The sequence below is a fragment of the Spermophilus citellus genome (genome assembly GCF_964194105.1).
Source record: "Spermophilus citellus genome assembly, chromosome: 6".
Taxonomy (NCBI): domain Eukaryota; kingdom Metazoa; phylum Chordata; class Mammalia; order Rodentia; family Sciuridae; genus Spermophilus; species Spermophilus citellus.
In genome coordinates, this window is record NC_138187.1 from 7,174,878 (window position 1) to 7,195,162 (window position 20,285).

A 20,285-nucleotide genomic window follows, 5' to 3' on the forward strand; every position below is an offset into this window, starting at 1 on the left:
AGGCACTGAACTCACATCCTGTTACTGGAGTCCTAAGTTGACACAGGGCACTCGGTGGAGCAAGGCTGGCAGACACTGTGAAGGGACATTTACCTCCTTCTGCACTGATATGCTAACCATGGAATCTGTCAAATCTAGTTTGATTTGACAGATAAGTTACCCACCAAATGGCTGAATTCCAGCACGTCTCCAATGGTGGGTGTTTGGCACTACAGTATGAGAGGAGACTGCCTCTAAGAGACAGAATCACCAGACAGGCCATCCAGTCACTTAACTCCACGACAGGAAACAGAACAAGACATTTCAAGTTCTATCTCTAAGTTTGAGGATGGCATTACAGAAAGAATTTAAATTCTCAGTCACAAAGTGTACCTTGTAAGCACTGTTAGAATAAAACAGGCTTTTATGGGCTGATTCTTAAGTCCTTGGAAAGACATTATATATATGAGCCAGTACCTTGCATAGATGCTGGATTTCAATTCCTCTTATCAGATCAGTTGGCTCTTCCTGCATGAACTCCTTTTTTGGAGTTTCACTAGGATCACCCATGTCCAGTAGTGCATGTGTAACTGGAATAGGCTTCCCATGCCAGTAGGAGGGCTGCAGAGGAAGTCAACCTATACATTAATCATATAGGTGGACTGACTTTATCTTCTGGAAGATAAATACTGTGGTAAGTTAAATCTTCCCTCTCTGACGTGCAGTTTACTCATATCAAATATTTAATGATGCCTGAGAAAGTTCATCAGCTCACTTGTGGACTCATTACCAGTCAACTGCATTTCAATCTATAACCCATGGTCCAGAGGAATGAGCTAGGAAAGCTAGGAAAGCTAACTAACTAATCTCTAGGCTCAAGGTACTTAGAAAACTACTAAGACAGCAGTCTGGGCTGGAACCTAGAGAAATACCAGAAGTAACCCTACCCATTTCCCCACACTTTGAGAATGGAAGCAAGGAAGTCTTGGCAGAGGTCCCAACAAGTGCCTGTGTGATTCAGTCAAGATCCTACAGGTCTGTGGCCACCAGAGGCCACTGCAGCAGACTAAGTCACTTAACTTGTAAGAAAAACTTAGTTATCATGGGAGAGAAGGAAAACGGTGGCCTTTTTAGAGCCTTGAGAGATGGCACAGAGGTCTCAAAGAACTTCAGGGCCACCTCATCAGCACACCTCAATGGGGAAAGGGTGTGTGGGGTCTCTAGCATGTTGGAGATTGAGTCCTATGGGAGAATATGGGACCTGATACTTAATAGGCCCAAGTTAAGGCATCGCAGGCACTCCAGGGGAGACTACCTGGTACTGACACCTCACCCCAGCAGTGGGGCAAGAATCAGGGAAACTAAGACTCAGTGTTAATTATGCACCATTTGCAGCTACAAGCTAATGGTTTGGAATGAACCCTGGCCAGAGACCTCCTGAGGATAAGATTTTGATCAGGACATCACTGAGAGATGTAGGAATATTGATGACAAATAATAAAAAGCCTAACATCCATCTATAAAGCAGCAGCATTAGAACTCACCATGGCAAAGAAGTACCAAGGCTTAGGTATCCCAAACTTCCCTGGGAAGACGGATTCCACATACCAGGTTATTACACAGTACAATAATGAATCCAGCAGGAGCATCAGCATCACCTGAATGAAGCTAAACTCTCCATGGATACTGCCCATGTTCTTCCATTGGATGCCTGTGCCTGTTACAAAGGAAGGAGGACATTCACTTCATCAAAGGCAGAGAAGCCAACTGGCCTTTCCAATAAGAGTCAGGAAACAGGCCAGTTTCTGCTAGGGCATTATGGGACCAACATGAGACATAGGGAAAGAGAGAGATAGAGAAGTTGTGTCTAAGAGCTAAACCTTTGTTGTTATTGTTGTTGCTGTTTTTTTCCTTTGTGTGTGTGTGTGTGTGTGTGTGTGTGTGTGTGTGTGGTATTGGGGATGGAACCTAGGGCCTTGTGCGTGTTAGGCAAGTGCTCTAACACTGAGCTACATACCCACCCCTTTTTATTTTTCCTTCTGAGACAGAGTCTCACTAAGTTTTCCAGGCTTGCCTTGAACTTGCAATTCTCCTGCCTCATTTTCCTGAGTAGTTGGTATTATAGACATACACATTAGGCTAGAAAAAGCATTTTTATTATTATCAAAAAGGTGGTAGTACTTTCACTGACACCAAAAAGTAAGAAACTTAGGGGCTGGGGTTGTGGCTCAGTAGTAGAATGCTTACCTAGCACATGTGAGACCTTGCGTTCCATCCTCAGCGCCACAGAAAAAATAAATAAATTAATTAATTAAATAAAGTTTAAAAAAAAGAAAGAAACTGGGTGACCCAAGACACATCTCCATATTTCTGCACACACTATCTGGAATGCTTTTCTACTCCTCTTGCATCTTCTTTGTTGGCTAATCTTACCTCAAAGATCAGAGCAGGTAGTACTTACCCAAGAATCATGTGTACCCACTCTCCTTGTTTGGGTGAGATGCCCAACCCATGTGCATTTGGAACACCCTGTATTAACTCATAGAAGGTCCTGCACTGCATTGTGAATCTGCTTATTTACTTTCAGGGTCTATTACACAGAAGACACTGAACACATACTTATTCCACAAATAAAGGAAAGCACTGGGGAAGGCTTTGGCTCCATTCCTGGGTATATATATATCCTGTGTGAGCCAAGTGTTTAATCTGAACATGAGCTGACAAAGCTTTTCATTTAAAGCATCCAAAATGCTGCATGTCTTCTGTTTCCACAAAGGATGGAGGAGTTAGAAATCATTAACACCACAGGAAAGATTCAAGTACTGAGAGCAGACAGACAGGCTATCTCAGTGCTCCCCAAATGTTAAGGTACTTACTAATCACTTGTGAATTTTGTTAAAATGTAGACTGATGAGGTCTGTCTTGGTGGGCTTGAGACTCTGCATGTCTAACAAGATTTTAGTAGGGCTGAAGCTGCTGGTCACAGGACATGCTGTGAAAGCAGAGGCCAGGCAATCTCTAAGGTCCTTGTGGGTAAGAGAGTCTCCAATTTGCCTTTCATTCTGGTTTTTTTTTGCATGTTGGGTTAAAAATTTTGTACATATCAGGACTGATTCCAAAGTGGCAATAAACATTAATTATGCATGATTCATGAAAGTCAGAGACCTCCTCATCTAGGACAGTCTACAGTGTCCAAGTAGAAGAAAAGCATAAAGGTTTCCACAATTCTGTAGACCTTTGATTGTCAGTTAACTTTATTTTTATTCATTATAAATATAAGGTTGAGTTGACCAGGTTGGCCTCAAACTTGCAAACTTCCTCAAACATCCTCCTGCCTCAGCTTCCCAAGTAGCTGGGATTACAGGCATGTACCACTGTACTCAGTTGAGTATCCTTTCTCATAAAGTGACTAATCAAGTATTTTCTTCTAATTTTAAAATTTTAATTAAAAATTTTTCCACCTAACTTTTTGAACTATAACATTTTCAACTGATTTTATGAGTTCTTCAAATATTCTGGATATAAGCCTTTTGTCAGTTAAATGTGTTACAAGTATCTTCTCCCACTCTGTTGTTTATCTTTGTCTTCTCTTTATGGTATCTTAATTTTAGTGTCAATATTTTTCATTCTTTTCAATGGACTGAAATCTCAAAAATTGTGAATTATAAACATTTCCTCTTTTTAATTTGATTATCTCAGTTATTTTGTTATAGTAATAGAAACCTGATTAAAGAACATGTTAAAAGCATATTCCTCAAGCCGGCATATAGAGAGGTAGAATCTTCAGCATATGGGGCTTAGTGTGAGATCTTTAGATAACTAGGGGGTGTGCCCTTAAAGGGGATTATGTGACCCAAATTTCTTCATTTTTTCTTCACTCCTTTCCTCATTATGTAGGAAGTTTGTTCTACATAGTCATATCAGGATGTGCCAACCTCCGAGAGGCCCAAAGCACTGAGGCCACCTGCTCATCAACTATGACCTCCAAACTGTGAGCAAAACAAACCTTTCTCTTTGTAAGTAAATTATTTCAGGTAGTTTATTATAGTAACATGAAACTGACTAATATAGTCTCCTAGATCAACCTGTAAAAGAAGAGACACTAGGGGCTGGGCTGTAGCTCAGTGGTAGAGTGCTTGCCTCGCAGGTGTGAGGCCCTGGGTTTGATCCTCAGCACCACATAAAAATAAAATAAATAATAAATAAAGATATTTAAAATGTCTTTAAAAAAGAGAACTCATTAAAAAAAGAAGAGACACTAAAGGCAATAAGAATAATATATGATATATATCTGTAAAGTTTTAAAGTATTATCCAAGCTTCTAATCATAAGTCTCCATATTTTGTATCTATAATTACATAGGCATTTAATTTCCTAATTCTTTTTTTTTTGAGCCAGAGTCTTGCTATGTTGCTCAGGCTAGCCTCAAACTTCTGAACTCAAGTGATTCTCCTCCCTCAGCCTCTCAAATAGCTGGGACTACAAGTGCACACCACCACATTCAATTCTAATTTCCTAATTATTTAATATGCTTTAGTTCTTTTCCCCAAATATATTGGTTATTTTTTCTTTCAGTACTGGGGATTGAACTAGGGGTGCTCTACCACTGAGTTATATCCCCAGCCCTTTTCACAGTCTCATTATGTTGCCCAGGTTGGTCTTGAACTTGTGATTCTCCTGCCTTGGCCTCCCAAGTAGCTGGGATTATAGACATGCGTCATCACAAACAGCTTTCCAATTTTACTGTAAATTGTATGGTTTGAAACATATTGTGTATTTCCTTAGAGTTGCACAAAGTATCTTTCACAGTTCTAAGAATAATGTAAATGCTCAGAACACTGAATGAACTGTGTCAGTTATATTTATTGGTAAATGAAGGTCAGCCTTGCCTGGGGCAAAACATCCAGGCACTACCCTAGAGAGAGCTTGGGAAAGATAAATCTCACCTTTTGCCTCAAACATGGACATGAAGTGGACTCCCATTGCCATGGCAATATTTGAGAAGAGACAAAAGGTTATCTTTTCAAAGTAGCTCCTCTGGTGGTAACTGAAAGTGAGGTACAGGTAGGGGAGGTAGGTGAAGAAGAAGATGATACCTCCTGAGGCAGTTCCAACGTGTGCTGCAAATTTAGATGGAAGATATCAAGAATTTCATCAGTAATGCACAAAGAACTGACATATCCTTTTTTTTCCCTGCCACAGTAAGGCAAGTATCTCTGTGTTTGTCTCAGCATTTCAGAGAAGAAGCAATCTCTTAAAAAATTTTGATAGAGACCTTTTACAGTCGTACACTCACTGGATTAAGATGAAAAACATTTGTAGCACTTAAAATGTGAAGTGACCTTTATATAAAGGCATAAATATCTGTGTAAAACTTTCTCTCTTTAAAACTGCATTAATTTCTCCTACAACAAAAGCCCTCTTCTTCAAAGATGAGTGGGAGTTTGAAAAGCAGCTATTAATTCCTACCGGGCAATATGCCAAGTACTTTATATATATACATCATCTTATTGAATCTTCATAACTTCCCTGTTTTTCAGAGGAGAAAACTGAAGCTTAGTCACACAAAATAAATTTGTTTAATGTCTTGAAACTAGTGAGTTATGGTAAAGAATTCAAGGTTTTTCAGTCTGTAGACATAGTGGCTCAAAATTTGGATACAAGGCCAATCTGGCTGACAACTGGGAGCTAAACTCAAGTAAAATACAGATGTTTAACTCCTAGAAAGTTAAAAGAATAAGAATTGAAAATATGGGCTGTGGCTGTGGTTTAGCGGTAACACAATTGCGTGGCACGTGTGAGGCACTGGGTTTGATTTTTACTTTTCTTAATATTTATGTGTGTTTGTTTTAGGTACTCTACCATCTCCCCAACAACTTGTCTACCCAAAATCACTTCCTCTCTCTTCTCCTGCTACTAACCATCTTCTTTAGATTCCTTTCACACTTCCTAAGATCTAATAACTCTATATCCTCACCTCCTACCCCTCAAAAATCTCATCCTACCCTTCACCCACCCCCACCCCCAAATTCTTTGTCCACCATTGGAAACTGAAAACTCTTGCAAACCTACTGTTTATATTGTAGATAATAATTGAACTCACCATTTCTGTAAATTGTGACTAAACCAGAAACACCTTAATAGCAACTATTTGGTTTAAGGTTGTATATTGTTTATATTGGGATCTGTTAACAATTGATCTTCCCCTCAAAGGAGAGGTATTAGAAACCTGCAGGGGAACTATAAGCCTATAGGTAAAAACAGTAATGCCATGAATCTGCAGTGTTAGAAGGGAAGACACACAAACAACATGAAAAAACATGGGAAGAAAGTGCCCCAAACAAATCAAGATACTACATTATTAGAATCCATGGCCACGACAACAGAAGAAATGACAGAGAGGGAGTTCAGGATGTACAAAACTAAAATGTTCTGTGAATTAAAGGATGATATAAGAGAAATATGGGCAGCAAAATATCATTTTGATAAACAGCTACATAAGCAAATACAGGAAGCAAAAGATTAATTCAATAGGGAGATAGAGGTTCTGAAATAAAACCAAACAGAAATCCTTGAAATGAAAGAAACAATAAACAAATCAAAAGCTCAATTGAAAGCATCACTAACAAATTAGACCACTTGGAAGACAGGACCTCAGATAATGAAGACAAAATGATCTTGAAACGAATGTTGACCACACAGTGAAGATAGTAAGAAACCATGAGCAGAACATTCAAGAAATATGGGATAACATAAAAAGACCAAATTTAAGAGTTATTGGGATAGAGGAAGGCATAGAGTTCCAAATCAAAGGATTGAACAATCTATTCAATGAAATAATATCAGAAAATTTTCCAAACATGAAGAATGAATTGGAAAACCAAATATAAGAGGCTTACAGGACAATAAATATACAAAATTACAACAGATCCACACCAAGGCACATTATAATGAAAATGCCTTGCATACAGAATAAGAAGAAAAAATTTAAAAGCCACCAGAGAAAGGAATCAGATTACATATAGGGGGAAAAACAATTAGGATATGTGGAGATTTTTTAATCCAGATCCTGAAGCTAGAAGATCCTGGAACAACATATACCAAGCTCTGAAAGAAAATGGATGCCAACCAAGAATCTTATGTCCAGCAAAATTAACCTTTAGATTTGATGATGAAATAAAAATCTTCCATTATAAACAAAAGTTAAAAGAATTTATAACTAGAAAGCCTGTACTACAGAACATCCTCAGGAAAATTTTCCAAGAGGAGGAAATGAAAATCAGCAGAGGGAAGTATTACACTAAAGGAGAAGTTAATCAAAGGAGAAAACAAGTCAAGTTAAATACCAAAAATAAACAAAATGGCTGGGAATACAAATCATGTCTCAAAAATAATCCTGAAAGTTAATGGCCTAAATTCACCAATCAAAAGACATAGACTTGGGGCCGGAATTGTGGCTCAGTGGTAGAGTGCTTGTCTAGCATGAGTGAGGCACTAGGTTCTATCCCCAGTACCACATAAAAATAAAAACAAATAAAATAAAGGTATTGTGTCCATTTGCAACTAAAAATAATTTTTTAAAAAAAGACATAAACTGGCATATTGGATTAAAAAAAAAAAAGACCCAACAATATGCTGCCTCCAAGAGACTCATCTCATAGGAAAAGACATTCATAGACTGAAGGTGAAAGGTTGGAAAAAATCATACCACTCACTTGGACTACAGAAACAAGCAGGGCTTCCCATCCTCATGTCAAATAAAGTGGACTTCAAGCTAAAGTTAAACAAAAGGGATAAATAAGGACATTTCAAACTGCTCAAGGGAACCATATGCCAACAAGACATAACAATTATAAATATATATGCCCCAAACAACAGAGCATCTACGTTCACCAAACTCTTCTCAAGTTCAAGAGTCAAATAGACCACAACACAATAATTCTGGATGACTTTAACACAACTCTTTCACCAAGGGATAGATCTTCCAAACAAAAGCTGAACAAAGAAACTATAGTACTCAATAATACAATCAATAGCTTAGACTTAACTGACATATATAGAATATTTCATCTATCAATGAGCGAATACACTTTCTTCTCAGCAACACATGAATCCTCCTCTAAAATAGACTGTATATTATGCCACAAAGCAACTCTTAGCAAATACAAAAAAGTAGATACTACTCTGCATTCTATCAGATAATAATGGAATGAAATTAGAAATAAATGATAAAATAAAAATAAAAGCTATTCCAACACCTGGAGACTAAATAATGTAGTATTGAATGAACAATGGGTTGCAAAAGACACCAAAGAGGAGATAAAAAATTCGTATGGGGCTGGGGTTGTGGCTCAGTGGTAGAGCGCTCACCTTGTGCGTGAGAGACCTTGGGTTCGATCCTCAGCACCACATAAAAATAAATAAACAAAATAAAGATATTGTGTCAATGTAAAACTAAAAAAATATTTTAAAAAAATTATTAGAGGTGAATGAGAATGCTGATACAACATATGAAATCTCTGGGACTCTATGAAGGCAGTACTAAGATGAAAGTTCATTCCTTAAAAGAATAAAAAAGTCAACAAATAAATGACCTAACATTACATCTCAAAGCCTTAGAAAAAGAGGATGTGGCTCAAGCGGTAGCGCGCTCGCCTGGCATGCGTGCGGCCCGGGTTCGATCCTCAGCACCACATACCAACAAAGATGTTGTGTCCGCCGAGAACTAAAAAATAAATAAATAAATAAATGTTGAAAATTCTCTCTCTCTCTCTCTTCTCACTCTCTCTTAAAAAAAATTCTCTCTCTCTAAAAAAAAAAAAGAAAAAAAAAAAGAAAAACAACACCAAAAGCAGTAGAAAACAGGAAATAATTAAAATCAGAACTGAAATCAATGAAATTAAGAGAAACAACTGAAAAAATTGACATAACAAAAAGTTTGTTCTTTTAAAAAATAAAAAATTGATAAGCCCTTAGCCATGCTAATGAAGAAGAGAGAGAAAACCCAAATTACTAACAAACATGATTAAAAAGGAAATATTACAACAGACACTACAGAAACACAGAAGATAATTAGAAATATTTTGAAAATTTGTACTCTAATAAAATATAAAATATTGAAGGCATTGACAAATTTCTAGAGTCATATGATTTGCCCAAATTGAATCAGGATGATATACACAATTTAAACAGATCAATTTCAAGCAAAGAAATACAAGACGCCATCAGAAGCCTACCAAGCAAGAAAAGCCCAGGACTTGATGGATACACAGCTGAGTTCTACAAGATCTTCAAAGAAGAACTAGTACCAATACTTTTCAAATTATTTTGTGAAATAGATAAAGAGGGAACACTTCCAAACTCATTCTATGAGGCCAATATCACCCTGATTCCAAAACCAGGCAAAGACACATCAAAGAAAGAAAAGTTCAGACCACATACAATGAACACAGGTACAAAAAGTTTCAATAAACTTCTGGCAAATCAAATACAAAAACATATCAAAAAGACAGTGCACACGATCAAGTGGGGTTCATCCCAGGTATGCAAGGTTGGTTCAACATATAGAAATCAATAGATGTAATTCATCACATCAATAGACTTAAGAGAATCATATGATCATCTCAATAGATGTAGAAAGAGCATTCGACAAAAAAACAGTACCCCTTCATGTTCAAAACACTAGAAAAACTAGGGATATCAGGAACATATCTCGACATTGTAAAAGCTATCTGTGCTAAGCCCCAGGCCAACATCATTCTAAATAGAGAAAAATTGAAAGCATTCCTTCTAAAAACTGGAACAAGACAGGGATCCCCTCTTTCGCCACTTCTGTTTTATTTTTTATTTTTTTAGTTTGTAGTTGGACACAATACCTTTATTTTATTTATTTATTTTTATGTGGTGCTGAGAATCAAACCCAGTGCCTCATATATGCTAGACAAGTGCTCTACCACTGAGCCACAACCCAAGTCCCTAATCACTTTAATTAATATGTATGATCGTGATGTAGATGTCTGTGTCCATTCTTTGAATGTGGGTATCCATAATATAGGTGATAGAAACGACATTGCTTCCATTTAAAAAAATCATAAACACCCTCTGACAGAAAATTATATAAATTATATAAAGAACTCACCTCTTTGGAAGAATGTGCTGATCATGAATGCAAAGAAAATTGTAGCAACAGCAAAACACATTAGAAAAACAAAAATTAAACTAGGATCACTATTCTTGAACACAGCCATGTTTTCCACCTAGAAAACAATCCACAGATCTATAATGTTTACATGGAAAGAATGTGGAGAAACCATAAAGTGCCTCATAAAACATTGCACAAAATGTTTTTAAAATTCAAGATATCTTAAAGTAAACAATATACACAGTTTTGTGTGCGTGTGGTGGTGGGGCACTGGGGATCAAACTCAGGGGTGCTCAACCACTGAGCTACAATCCCACACCTTTTATTTTTTGTTTTGAGACAGGGTCTTGATAAGTTGCCAAGGATGGCATGGAACTTGCCAGCCTCTTGTCTCAACCTCACAAATTGCTGAGATTACAGATATGTGCTGTCAAACCTGGGTTATACTCAATTTTTGAGACTGATATTTGGTCAGCATCCTCTATCATTTACAAATTATGCTCTGTACATGTATTTTTTTTTTTGTGGGAGGAAAGCATAGGTTTGGATTTAAATTTGTGAGTCTGTTTGTGTTTTTGCCACTAGTGATTGAACCCAGAGGTGCTTTATCATGAGCTACATCCCCAGCTCTTTTTATTTTTTTAGTTTGAGACAGGGTCTTGCTAAGTTGCTGAGAGACTTATTAAATTGCTAAGGCTGGCCTCAAACTTGGGATCCTCCTGCCTCAGGCTCCTGTGTCACTGAGATTATAGGCATGTACTACTGTACCCAGTTGGATTTAATTTTTGACCCAATGTGGATGTTTCTTTCTTTTAATAAATTATCCCATTGTTTATTATCATTACAACAGATAAATTTGGTATTTATTTTTATATCTTATATCGTATTTATTATGATATCGTTTTAGTATTTTCTGGCCATTTTATTTGTTTCCTATATTTTGCTACTTGGTCTGGGTTTTCTTGCCTTCCTTTGCCCATACTGACATAATTTTAGCAATTTAGGAGATAAATTTTCATATATCCAAATAGGGGGTTATAATTTAGTCATTAAATGTAAATTGGCAAAATTTCATTGACTGTGTAAAAGTACAAAAATCCATAATACCATTAATGTAAAACAAAGTTTTTTATCATTTATAATAACTACTATCAATTATTTGTGAAGTTTAAAATTTGTATTATTTTAAAGTTTCCAAAAGTACATCTTTTAGCATTCTACTTTACTAATGAAATTAGCCACACCCATGTACACTACTTGAAGATCAGGAAACTGAAGGAAGGCAAAGATTCTAATTGCTTAATTCCCCAAAGTTTCAGTGAACACCGCAATGTATCAACCTGAGGTTTTCCAAGCAGTCACCAATAACCACACCAAACCACATTTCTTTCCCACCCATTCATAGATTAGCATGTCCTAAAGAACAAGACATGTACCTTTGTGCAGAAGAGAATGGTCATGATAGAAACAGCAATGAAGACAGAAATGAAGAATGTGATGAACCAAGCAACCCAGTGCAGCCAGCTGTTCAATCCCATCATATACATATATTCCTAGAAAAATCAGAAGAACTAGATGTTATGACCAGTGCTTAGTCCTTTCTGGTCTGATCCAGCAGTCTATTATAAAGACCCAAGCAGACTGGAATGAGGAGTCATGAGTTTGTACTGGAAAGGGAGGTTAGTGGAGGCTAATGGGAGACTGTGTGAGTTGGAAAAAGGAGTACAAACCAGTGAGTTGAGTGGTATTTATCAGTTTAGATATAGTACAATAGGCCTTGTATTAAAATTATTCCCCTTTAGTAATGTAAGTATACTATCGATTAGTTCATTTATTGAATGCCTCCTATAAGTGATGGCTCCTATGGCCCAAGGATGAAGTCTAAGTTTCTTATATGTCCTAATTTTAAATTCTGTTGGTGGTTACTTTGTTTTTCAAAAGCAGTATTTAACCTTCATTCATCTAAAGAAGAGTCTCAAGTGTGAAAGAGAAAATGCATGACCAATTCAATGATTGAAGTGAAAATATTTGATGTCCACTAGCACTCTACACTAGTTTGTTTCTGAAGTAATTGAACAAACTGGGACGGTCAAACTCCATCTCATATCTGGAAACTCAAAGGGAATTCTGGCCACACACTGGGAGCTCATAGTTCCTCTAGGGATTTTCAGTAGGTGCAGAGTCTCAATGTTATCCATGGCAGCAAAAAGGAGGCTCTCTTGCCTTCCTGCCACTCTAGAGCAGAGCCAATGCACTGTCAGTAGCAGCCTCAAAAGGCACTTGAGTTGGTTTCTGCTCCTTCAACTGACTGATAAAGCAGGCCAAGGAAGGCAATTTTCTAGCTATAAATGTTATCAGTGAGGTCAAACAATGCTCAGAGAGACATTGCAATCTTTTTTTAAAATCTTTTTTAGTTTTAGATGGACACAATACCTTTATTTATTCATTTTTATATGGTGCTAAGGATGGAACCCAGTGCCTCACACATGCTAGGCTACCATTGAGCTACAACCCCAATCCCCAGCAGTCTTTTAAAATACATAGTTGTAAGAATCAGTAGAAGAAGAAAATTTAAGAGTAATAGATTGTTTTTTTTTAAAGAACAGAAGCCAGGCATGGTTACACACCTGTAATCCCAGTAAATTGGGAGACTAAGGCAGGAGGATCCCAAGTTCAAGCCTAGCCTGAGCAATTTAGCAAAATCCTGTCTCGTAAAAAGGACTCATTCAATCCCAAGTACCAAAAATAAAAAGCAGAAAGCAAAATGAGAATAGAGAGTAGAGCAAACAACAGGAGGCAGGCAAACAGAAAAGTGTAAGGAGCAAGAAAAATTGGTTATTTCAGCAGCAACTCCGCAAGACTAACCCTGTCTAAAGTAGTGTCTTCCTTGGAGAATGCTTCCCATCCACTCTGCCATGAAATGAGAGAAAGTTGTGGATGGATGATCATCCCTTCAAACAAGCATCCTTTGAACACCTTCCTCATGGGAGGCAATATGCTACCCAACCCGGAAATACGAGGCTGGACCTTCCAAGGCTAAAATCAAGGATTCCTGCAATAAAAATGAATGGCATCCTCTAAATTGCAAGTAGGTTAAAAATGAATGTAGTTCTATGTTTCACCTGGGAGGTCACTCTGACACCTAAGCAACTTCTTAACTGCTTGGGCCTTATTCCTGCTCTGACCAGTTTCACTAGCAGCTCCCTAGATCCCTGTCCCAGGAGAGCCACCCATCTGATGCAGATGAGGTTACCTTCAGTTTTCTCTCTTTCTCCAGTAGGACAGTATTGATGATGATGAGCTCAATGCATATAAAGCTGAGCATGAGGAACAGTGGAAACTCGTTCTGAAGGACCAGGAAGAACCCGTCCTGAATATGGGGCCCATGTGGGAACCTCTGCAAGAGCACATTGAGTCTCTCAAACATGTCAGCTGAGGCATTGCGAGCATGGTGATGCATAATGGCTTTGTCCACAGCATGCTGTATGCCCAGGAAGCCTTCTTTGTAGTATCCTACAAGAAAATGAGATATCAAGCATAAGAAATTAAGAAAGATTGAAGATGTGAAACAACTGATGATTCAGACAGATCACGGCTAGCCATTTAGAGACAGACATTGGCAAGACAACATCCCTATAGCCTGCATGCTACCATACAGAGTAAAGAGGGGAGTTACCATGGAGCCCCTTAGGTTGAGATGATGGCCTGTCTGATCATAAATGGAATACAGGAATCTGGAGCCAACAAAATAAGGAATGTCCCACATGAGAATCTCCCAAGGGCAAGCATATCTTCTCCCTTTTACAAAACTCTGGGGAATGGAGTTCTTGTTCTGCAGTTTTGATCATCCAGCATGTACAGGATGATTAAACTCAAAGTACTTAGAAGACATAGCCCCCTGACCTATTGTGACCTGTTTCTTAGTTGTCACTTCTGCATAATCCAAGGATTATGTCTCTGAATTTTGCTGCTAAGCCTCAAAAACTGTCATTACTACAAGCAATGCGCATTTCAATCCAGTGTAGTGTACCAGGGTCATCTTTTAGGAAAAACAGGTTAAAAGGTGAAGATTCTCCAAGAGGTAATGACCCTACCTCCAAGCATGGGCAGCCAGCCTTCCATATGGGCACAGCAAGGTGGGATATATTAGCTGTGTAGTAAGTGACTACTGTCCTTCTATTTTCTAGATCTAGGCAGACCTAGATCTCTCAGGATGAAAAAGGGAGAGGCAAATCATCAGTAATAAATTCTGGAAATAGCTTTGCGTTCTTGGTTATATGTAGGAATATTTTCACTGCATAACTGCTGAATCTTTTCTAGAATCACATGAAACTATAAGTACCTGGATGTGGGTTCTCACATGGTGAGCATGCAAGCCCAAGACTTCAAGCCAACTGTGTGGTCATTGTAAAATGAGGTGTAGATTACCAACTATTAAAAAAAATTAGTTATTTGCCTAAAAGGCGTTCACCCCAAATCTCTCATAAAGAGGGAAACCATAAAAATCTAAAGAGACCATGATTCTTTCACAAGAGAACTGGATCCTGGGCTTTCTCATAGGAATCTAATGCTTACTGTGAAGGACAGAGGTTGAATAGAACTCCAGTGATGTTCTGTTACTTCTCCAGAAGGCTGGCATGGCAGAAAGGAAAGCAGAAGCCTGTTGTGGCAGAAAGGAGAGCTGGGGCTGTAATAGTTCAGGTTGGTTCAAGCAAACTAGGTATCAAATAGGAGTGTCTACTTTGTCAGATGCAGTTAGATCTTTTTCCACAGCAGAGAGTGTCGCGTTCCTGGCAACAGAAACACTCAGACCTTTTGCCCACCCAGGGACGCCACTTGCCGGGCTCGTGACTAAAACACTCAGGGGTCACTCCAGGGGAACTGGGCTAATTGGGCTGCACGAAATAACCACGCAAGAGACAGAAATACATTTTTCTTTGGGGGTGCTGTGGCGGCTCCTCTGACCTTAAGGGTCTGCAGAAAGAGAGAGAGGGAGCCCACACGTGCTGACCCCTTTTATTGAGGAGAAGCTATTTAAATGAGGCAAGGGGCTGAGGATTAGTTTCATGATGTCTGGGGCTGAGTTTAGCTTCATGATGTCTGATGTCAGCAGGCTGACTGACATCTAGGTAGGCCACACCCAAGGACACAGTAAGAGAAGGAGACACACAAAGGGTGTTTCCATGGAACATTCTGTCTCAAACAGGGCAAGGGGTAATATTACAAAGGAATAGATGAGCATAGCTCCACCCATAGGGATGTAGGAAGGCACGCCCATGCACGAAGACACAGTCCCTCGTACCCTAAAAATTTGGGCTAGTGTCCAGGTTACCTAGGCAACCAGATCACAGAGTGACCCACGATGCTGCACCAATCAGAAGGGAGACAGACACAGTCACGTGCTAGTTTGGCCTCCCACAAGAGAACAAGCTGATGAGAAGCAGCCACTCAGAAAGGCTCTCCTTTATCCTCACTAGAAGGTTGCCAGGACAAAAAGTCAGCATGAATTCCCACAGAAAGAGAACTAAAGCACCAAGGGATCATGGCCCAGATTTAGAACCACACATATTCCCTTGGGACAAATTAGGAGCTCTTGGAAGCACACCCTTTGGTCTTAATGTTCTGTCAACTTTTCCTGAGCAAGACTGGTAGGGGAAAGGAAACTTTCTGAGGCCAAAATAGGAGCATAGTCAGCCAAGATCATGTGGCCTAGAAGAGGAAACTGGGATTTTTATGCCAGTAGTCGGGTGGGATAGGAGGGCAGAATAAGAATCAAGAAGATCTAAAATATCAGAGTGAGTAAAATCAAAGTGAAGCATTAATCAATGCAGAAGCCAGGCAGAGTTCAGAGATTCTGGGGACAGACTGGGAAGTATCCTCCAAAGCAAGAAAAGAATGTTTAGAGCTGCCCAGGCAGGCATGGAGCCTTTCAACAGTGAAGAAAGTTGTGTTCTGTTCCTCCTTTATTAAATTGAACAGAAAAGACGAAACACAAAGGGCGTAGTTAGTGGAAAGAGGCATGCTAGGTATGGATAAATGGAACATATATGTTAAACAGGATATGTGTTCAAAAGAACAGAACAGCCTGGGGGTGTAGCTCAGTGGTACACTTGGCTAGCACTTATAAGGCCCAGGGTTTGATCACCAACACCACAAAAGAAGAAGGAGGAGGAGGAGGAGAAAGGAAGGAAGGAAGGAGAAAAGAGAGATAATGAATAAACAGGAGTGGAACTTACAAGTGGAAATGGCCAGATAAATCTGACACATTTGTAAAGCACAGATCACTTTTTCCCCATGATGATGGATATGTCATCCCTACATTGGTCACCCACTGGTAACACCAGTTATGGTTGCACTCTGTCCCTGATGTCCTCTGCCCAAGAAACACAGACAAAGCCCACAGGTGCTCAGCAGGCTACTCAGAAGCTATAGGGACCAGGTGGTTCTGCCCCAGTACCTCAAGTAAGTGCTGGTGTCTGCTGTGACACAGAGGATATGCAAATGTTGGTTCTCCAGCCTTGGGGATCAATTTCCTGGCAGTAACCTCTAGAGCTATTATTGCATCAAGATAAATTCCCACACAACACTCTGGGAGCTTTAACATCTTTAAAAAGTCCACTAAAATGGTGGTTTGCAGAGAGCAATAGTAAATATTTTTTTTAAAAGAAAAGTTAATATATACAGAAACCTAGGAAAGGGACTCACACTCATTGTTCATGTAAAATGCTTCCATCCTTCTTTCAAACAACATAATTGCATGCATAACATACATGTAAGCATGTTATATGTTTTAACTTATATGTAAGCATATTACTGAATGCCACATTTTCAAATGCAAATTCCTTCAACTACTTCTGAAGTGCTAAGCTTATTAGTAAGTGTTCAGGCAGCAAAACAATAACAAAATAGCATCACAAACATGAGCCATATTTAAAGTGATACAAATAGGAAAAGAAGAGCTCAAACTATCACTATTTGCTGATGACATTATTCTATATTTTGAAGATCAAAAAAATTCCACCAGAAAACTTCTATAACTAATAAATGAATTCAGCAAAGTAGCAGGATATAAAATCAATAACCATAAATCAAATACATTTCTATACATAAGCAATGAATCCACTGCAAGAAAAATTAGGAAAACCACCCCATTCATAAAAGCCTAAAAAAAAAATACTTGGGAATCAATCTAACAAAAGAGGTGAAAGACTTCTATAATGAAAACTACAAAACACTAAACAAAGAAATTGAAGAAGACCTTAGAAGATGGAAAGATATCCCATGCTCCTGGATAGGCAGAACTAATGTAGTCAAAATGGCCATACTACCAAAACTATTATACAGATTTTAATGCAATTTCCATTAGAATCCAAATGACATTCTTCATAGAACTAGAAAAATCAATCATGAAATTAATTTGGGGGGCTAGGGCTGAGGCTCAGTGGTAGAGGGCTTGCCTAGCACATGTGTGGCGCTGGGTTCGACCCTCAGCACCACATAAAATAAATAAATAAGTAAAATAAAGATATTGTGCCCAACTTCAACTAAAAATATATTTTTAAAAAATTCATTGGAAAAATAAGAGACTCAGAATAGCCAAAGCAATCCTCAGCAAGAAGATTAAAGCAAGAGGCATCACAATACCAGACCTTAAACTATACTACAGAGCCATAGCAACAAAAACAGCATGGTTTTGGTATCAAAATAGACATGTAGAGTAATGGCACAAAATAGAAGACACAGAGACGAACCCACAAAAATACAGTTATCTCATACTAGACAAAGGCACCAAAAACATACATCAGAGAAAAGATAACTGTTCAACAAACGGTGCTGGAAAAACTGGAAATCCATATGTAACAAAATGAAATTAAACCTCTATCTCTCACCCTGCACAAAAATCAACTCAAAGTGGATCAAAGACACTAGACACTTAGACACTAGAGCAGAGACACTTAGACACTAGAGCAGAGACCCTGCATCTGCCTAATAGAAAAATAGTAGGCCGGGGCTGGGGATGTGGCTCAAGCGGTAGCATACTTGCCTGGCATGCACGGGGCGCTGAGTTCGATCCTCAGCACCACATAAAAATAAAATAAAGATGTTGTGTCCACCGAAAACTAAAAAATAAATATTAAAACATTCTCTCTCTCTCTAAAAAAAAGAAATAAAGAAAAATAGTAGGCCCAAATTGCTGTTCACCTCGGCCTGCTACAGGACTCCTGGAGAGTTCCCATTGGTTGGGGAAGTACAGTAGGAGGGAATTCCGGGGGAGGAACTTGTTCTGGGGTTCCGGGAGAATGCCGCTGTGTGGACTGGCTTCTTCCCGGACGTGTACGGGGTATTGGCAGCAGTTTCAAAAATAAAGTTTGTTCTTGCTTGAGTGGCTCGTGATTTTGTGCCCAGCCAGACTGCGGCAATTGGTGGCCCGTGCGGGGGATGCCTGAAGCTTGGAGGTGAGTAAAATTGCTCACCCCTGAGGGAAGGTGACAGAATGGGTGACCATTTCAAAAAACAATGTGTTCTTGTTTTGATTTATTTTGTTTTTGTTTCAAGCTGCCTATCCCTAGAATTTTCTCAGGCAAACTGGGAAAAATGGTTGGCTCAAGGTTTGAAGTTGTTCGACCCTGAGTAAGAGAAAATTGATACAACTATTCTTTGTTCCGTTTTTGTTTCATTCTGTTTCGGTTTTGTTTTATGCTATCTTATTGGGTTGTGTTATAGTAGATTAGAAACTAGTAAAAAACAAACCAAAAGACTGTTAAGTAAATTGTTAGAGGTCCAGACTCTGGTAGAAAACATGTTAGGTCAAGCAAAAGAGAAGGTCTCTCGAGCTAGTCAGACAGAGGAAAATTTGAAGAAAGAAAGCTTAGAGGAAAAACAACCATCAGGCGGGGAATTACAACAGGAGGCTGCTACTAACTCCGTTCTATCACCAGAGGGCGTAATTCAACCAACAGCTCCATCTACAGCTGAGCGGCCCTCAACTCCAGTAGTTGATGGACGGAATCCTGAGGCAGGACCCCAAAGATTAGCATGCCCTGTACTTGAGCAGGCAGGAGGGCAACGAATTCACCATGCTTTAGATTTCAAAACAGTGAAGCAATTAAAGGAGGCTGTAACAACCTATGGCCCACAAGCACCCTTCACTGTGAGCATGGTCGAATCCATTACCAACTTAGACATGATGCCAGCAGATTGGGCTAACATGTGTCGATCTGTGCTAAATGGAGGACAATATTTGTTATGGAAGGTTGCCAATGAGGAATTTTGCATGGAGACAGCTAGGCGAAATGCAGCAGCCAGTTACCCTCAAAGAAATCTAGATATGTTATTAGGAAAGAGACCTTATGAGGGTAAAGGGCAACAAATTGAATATGATCCTGGCGTATACGCACAAATTGCTGTAGATGCGGTTAGGGCATGGAAAACTTTACAGGGGCATGGAGATTTACAAGGACAATTATCTAAGGTAATACAAGGAACTAATGAATCTTACACTGAATTTGTAGATAGGCTTATTCAGTCAGCTTCTAGAATATTTGGAGATACAGAACAGGCAATGTCATTTATAAAACAACTGGCTTATGACCAACCAAATTGTTGCTGCAGAGAGGTCATTAGACCATGGAGACATGAAGATTTAAACGCATATATTAAATTATGTAGAGACATTAATGAACAAGGGCAAGTCTTAGCAGCGGTAAAACAGGCTTTAGATGCCAGGCCAAAAACATGCTATAATTGTGATCAAACAGGACATAGGAGGGTTTAACAAAGCTAGGTATCAAAGGAATAGAATACTGGGTATTTGCCCACGATGCCATAGAGGGAGACATTGGGCTAATGAATGCCGTTCTCAAACCACCATAGAGGGTATTCCGTTATCAAAAAATGGACAAGGACCAAGTGTTTACCCATGATATCGTGGAGAAAGGCATCAGGCTCCATTGCCAAAAAATGGACTGGAGGGCCCAATGCTCCGGGGCCCCAAACCACAAATATACGGGGCAATGGAGGAACCCAGCAGCACCATCAAGGTAGTGCCCAGGACGCATTATCCATTAAATCCCTCATCAGACAAACTAGAGGGAGCGCAGGGTTGGACATCTGTGCCTCTGCCAGAGCAGTACTAACTCCAGAGATGGGAGTTCAAATCATTCCC

General features: G+C 39.1%; 1 protein-coding gene across 1 annotated transcript in view; it reads right to left on the reverse strand.

Annotated features, from left to right (window-relative positions):
• Nucleotides 1–20,285, reverse strand: part of LOC308652302 (ATP-binding cassette sub-family A member 17-like) — a gene marked incomplete at its 3' end in the record, with an annotated part of 126,407 nt that overhangs the window by 58,954 nt on the left and 47,168 nt on the right. Inside the window, 6 exon segments of the mRNA XM_081300051.1 lie at nt 457–600; nt 1,524–1,696; nt 4,926–5,099; nt 10,118–10,235; nt 11,557–11,673; nt 13,374–13,633. Of these exon segments, the coding sequence (XP_081156177.1) occupies nt 457–600; nt 1,524–1,696; nt 4,926–5,099; nt 10,118–10,235; nt 11,557–11,673; nt 13,374–13,633 (986 nt within the window).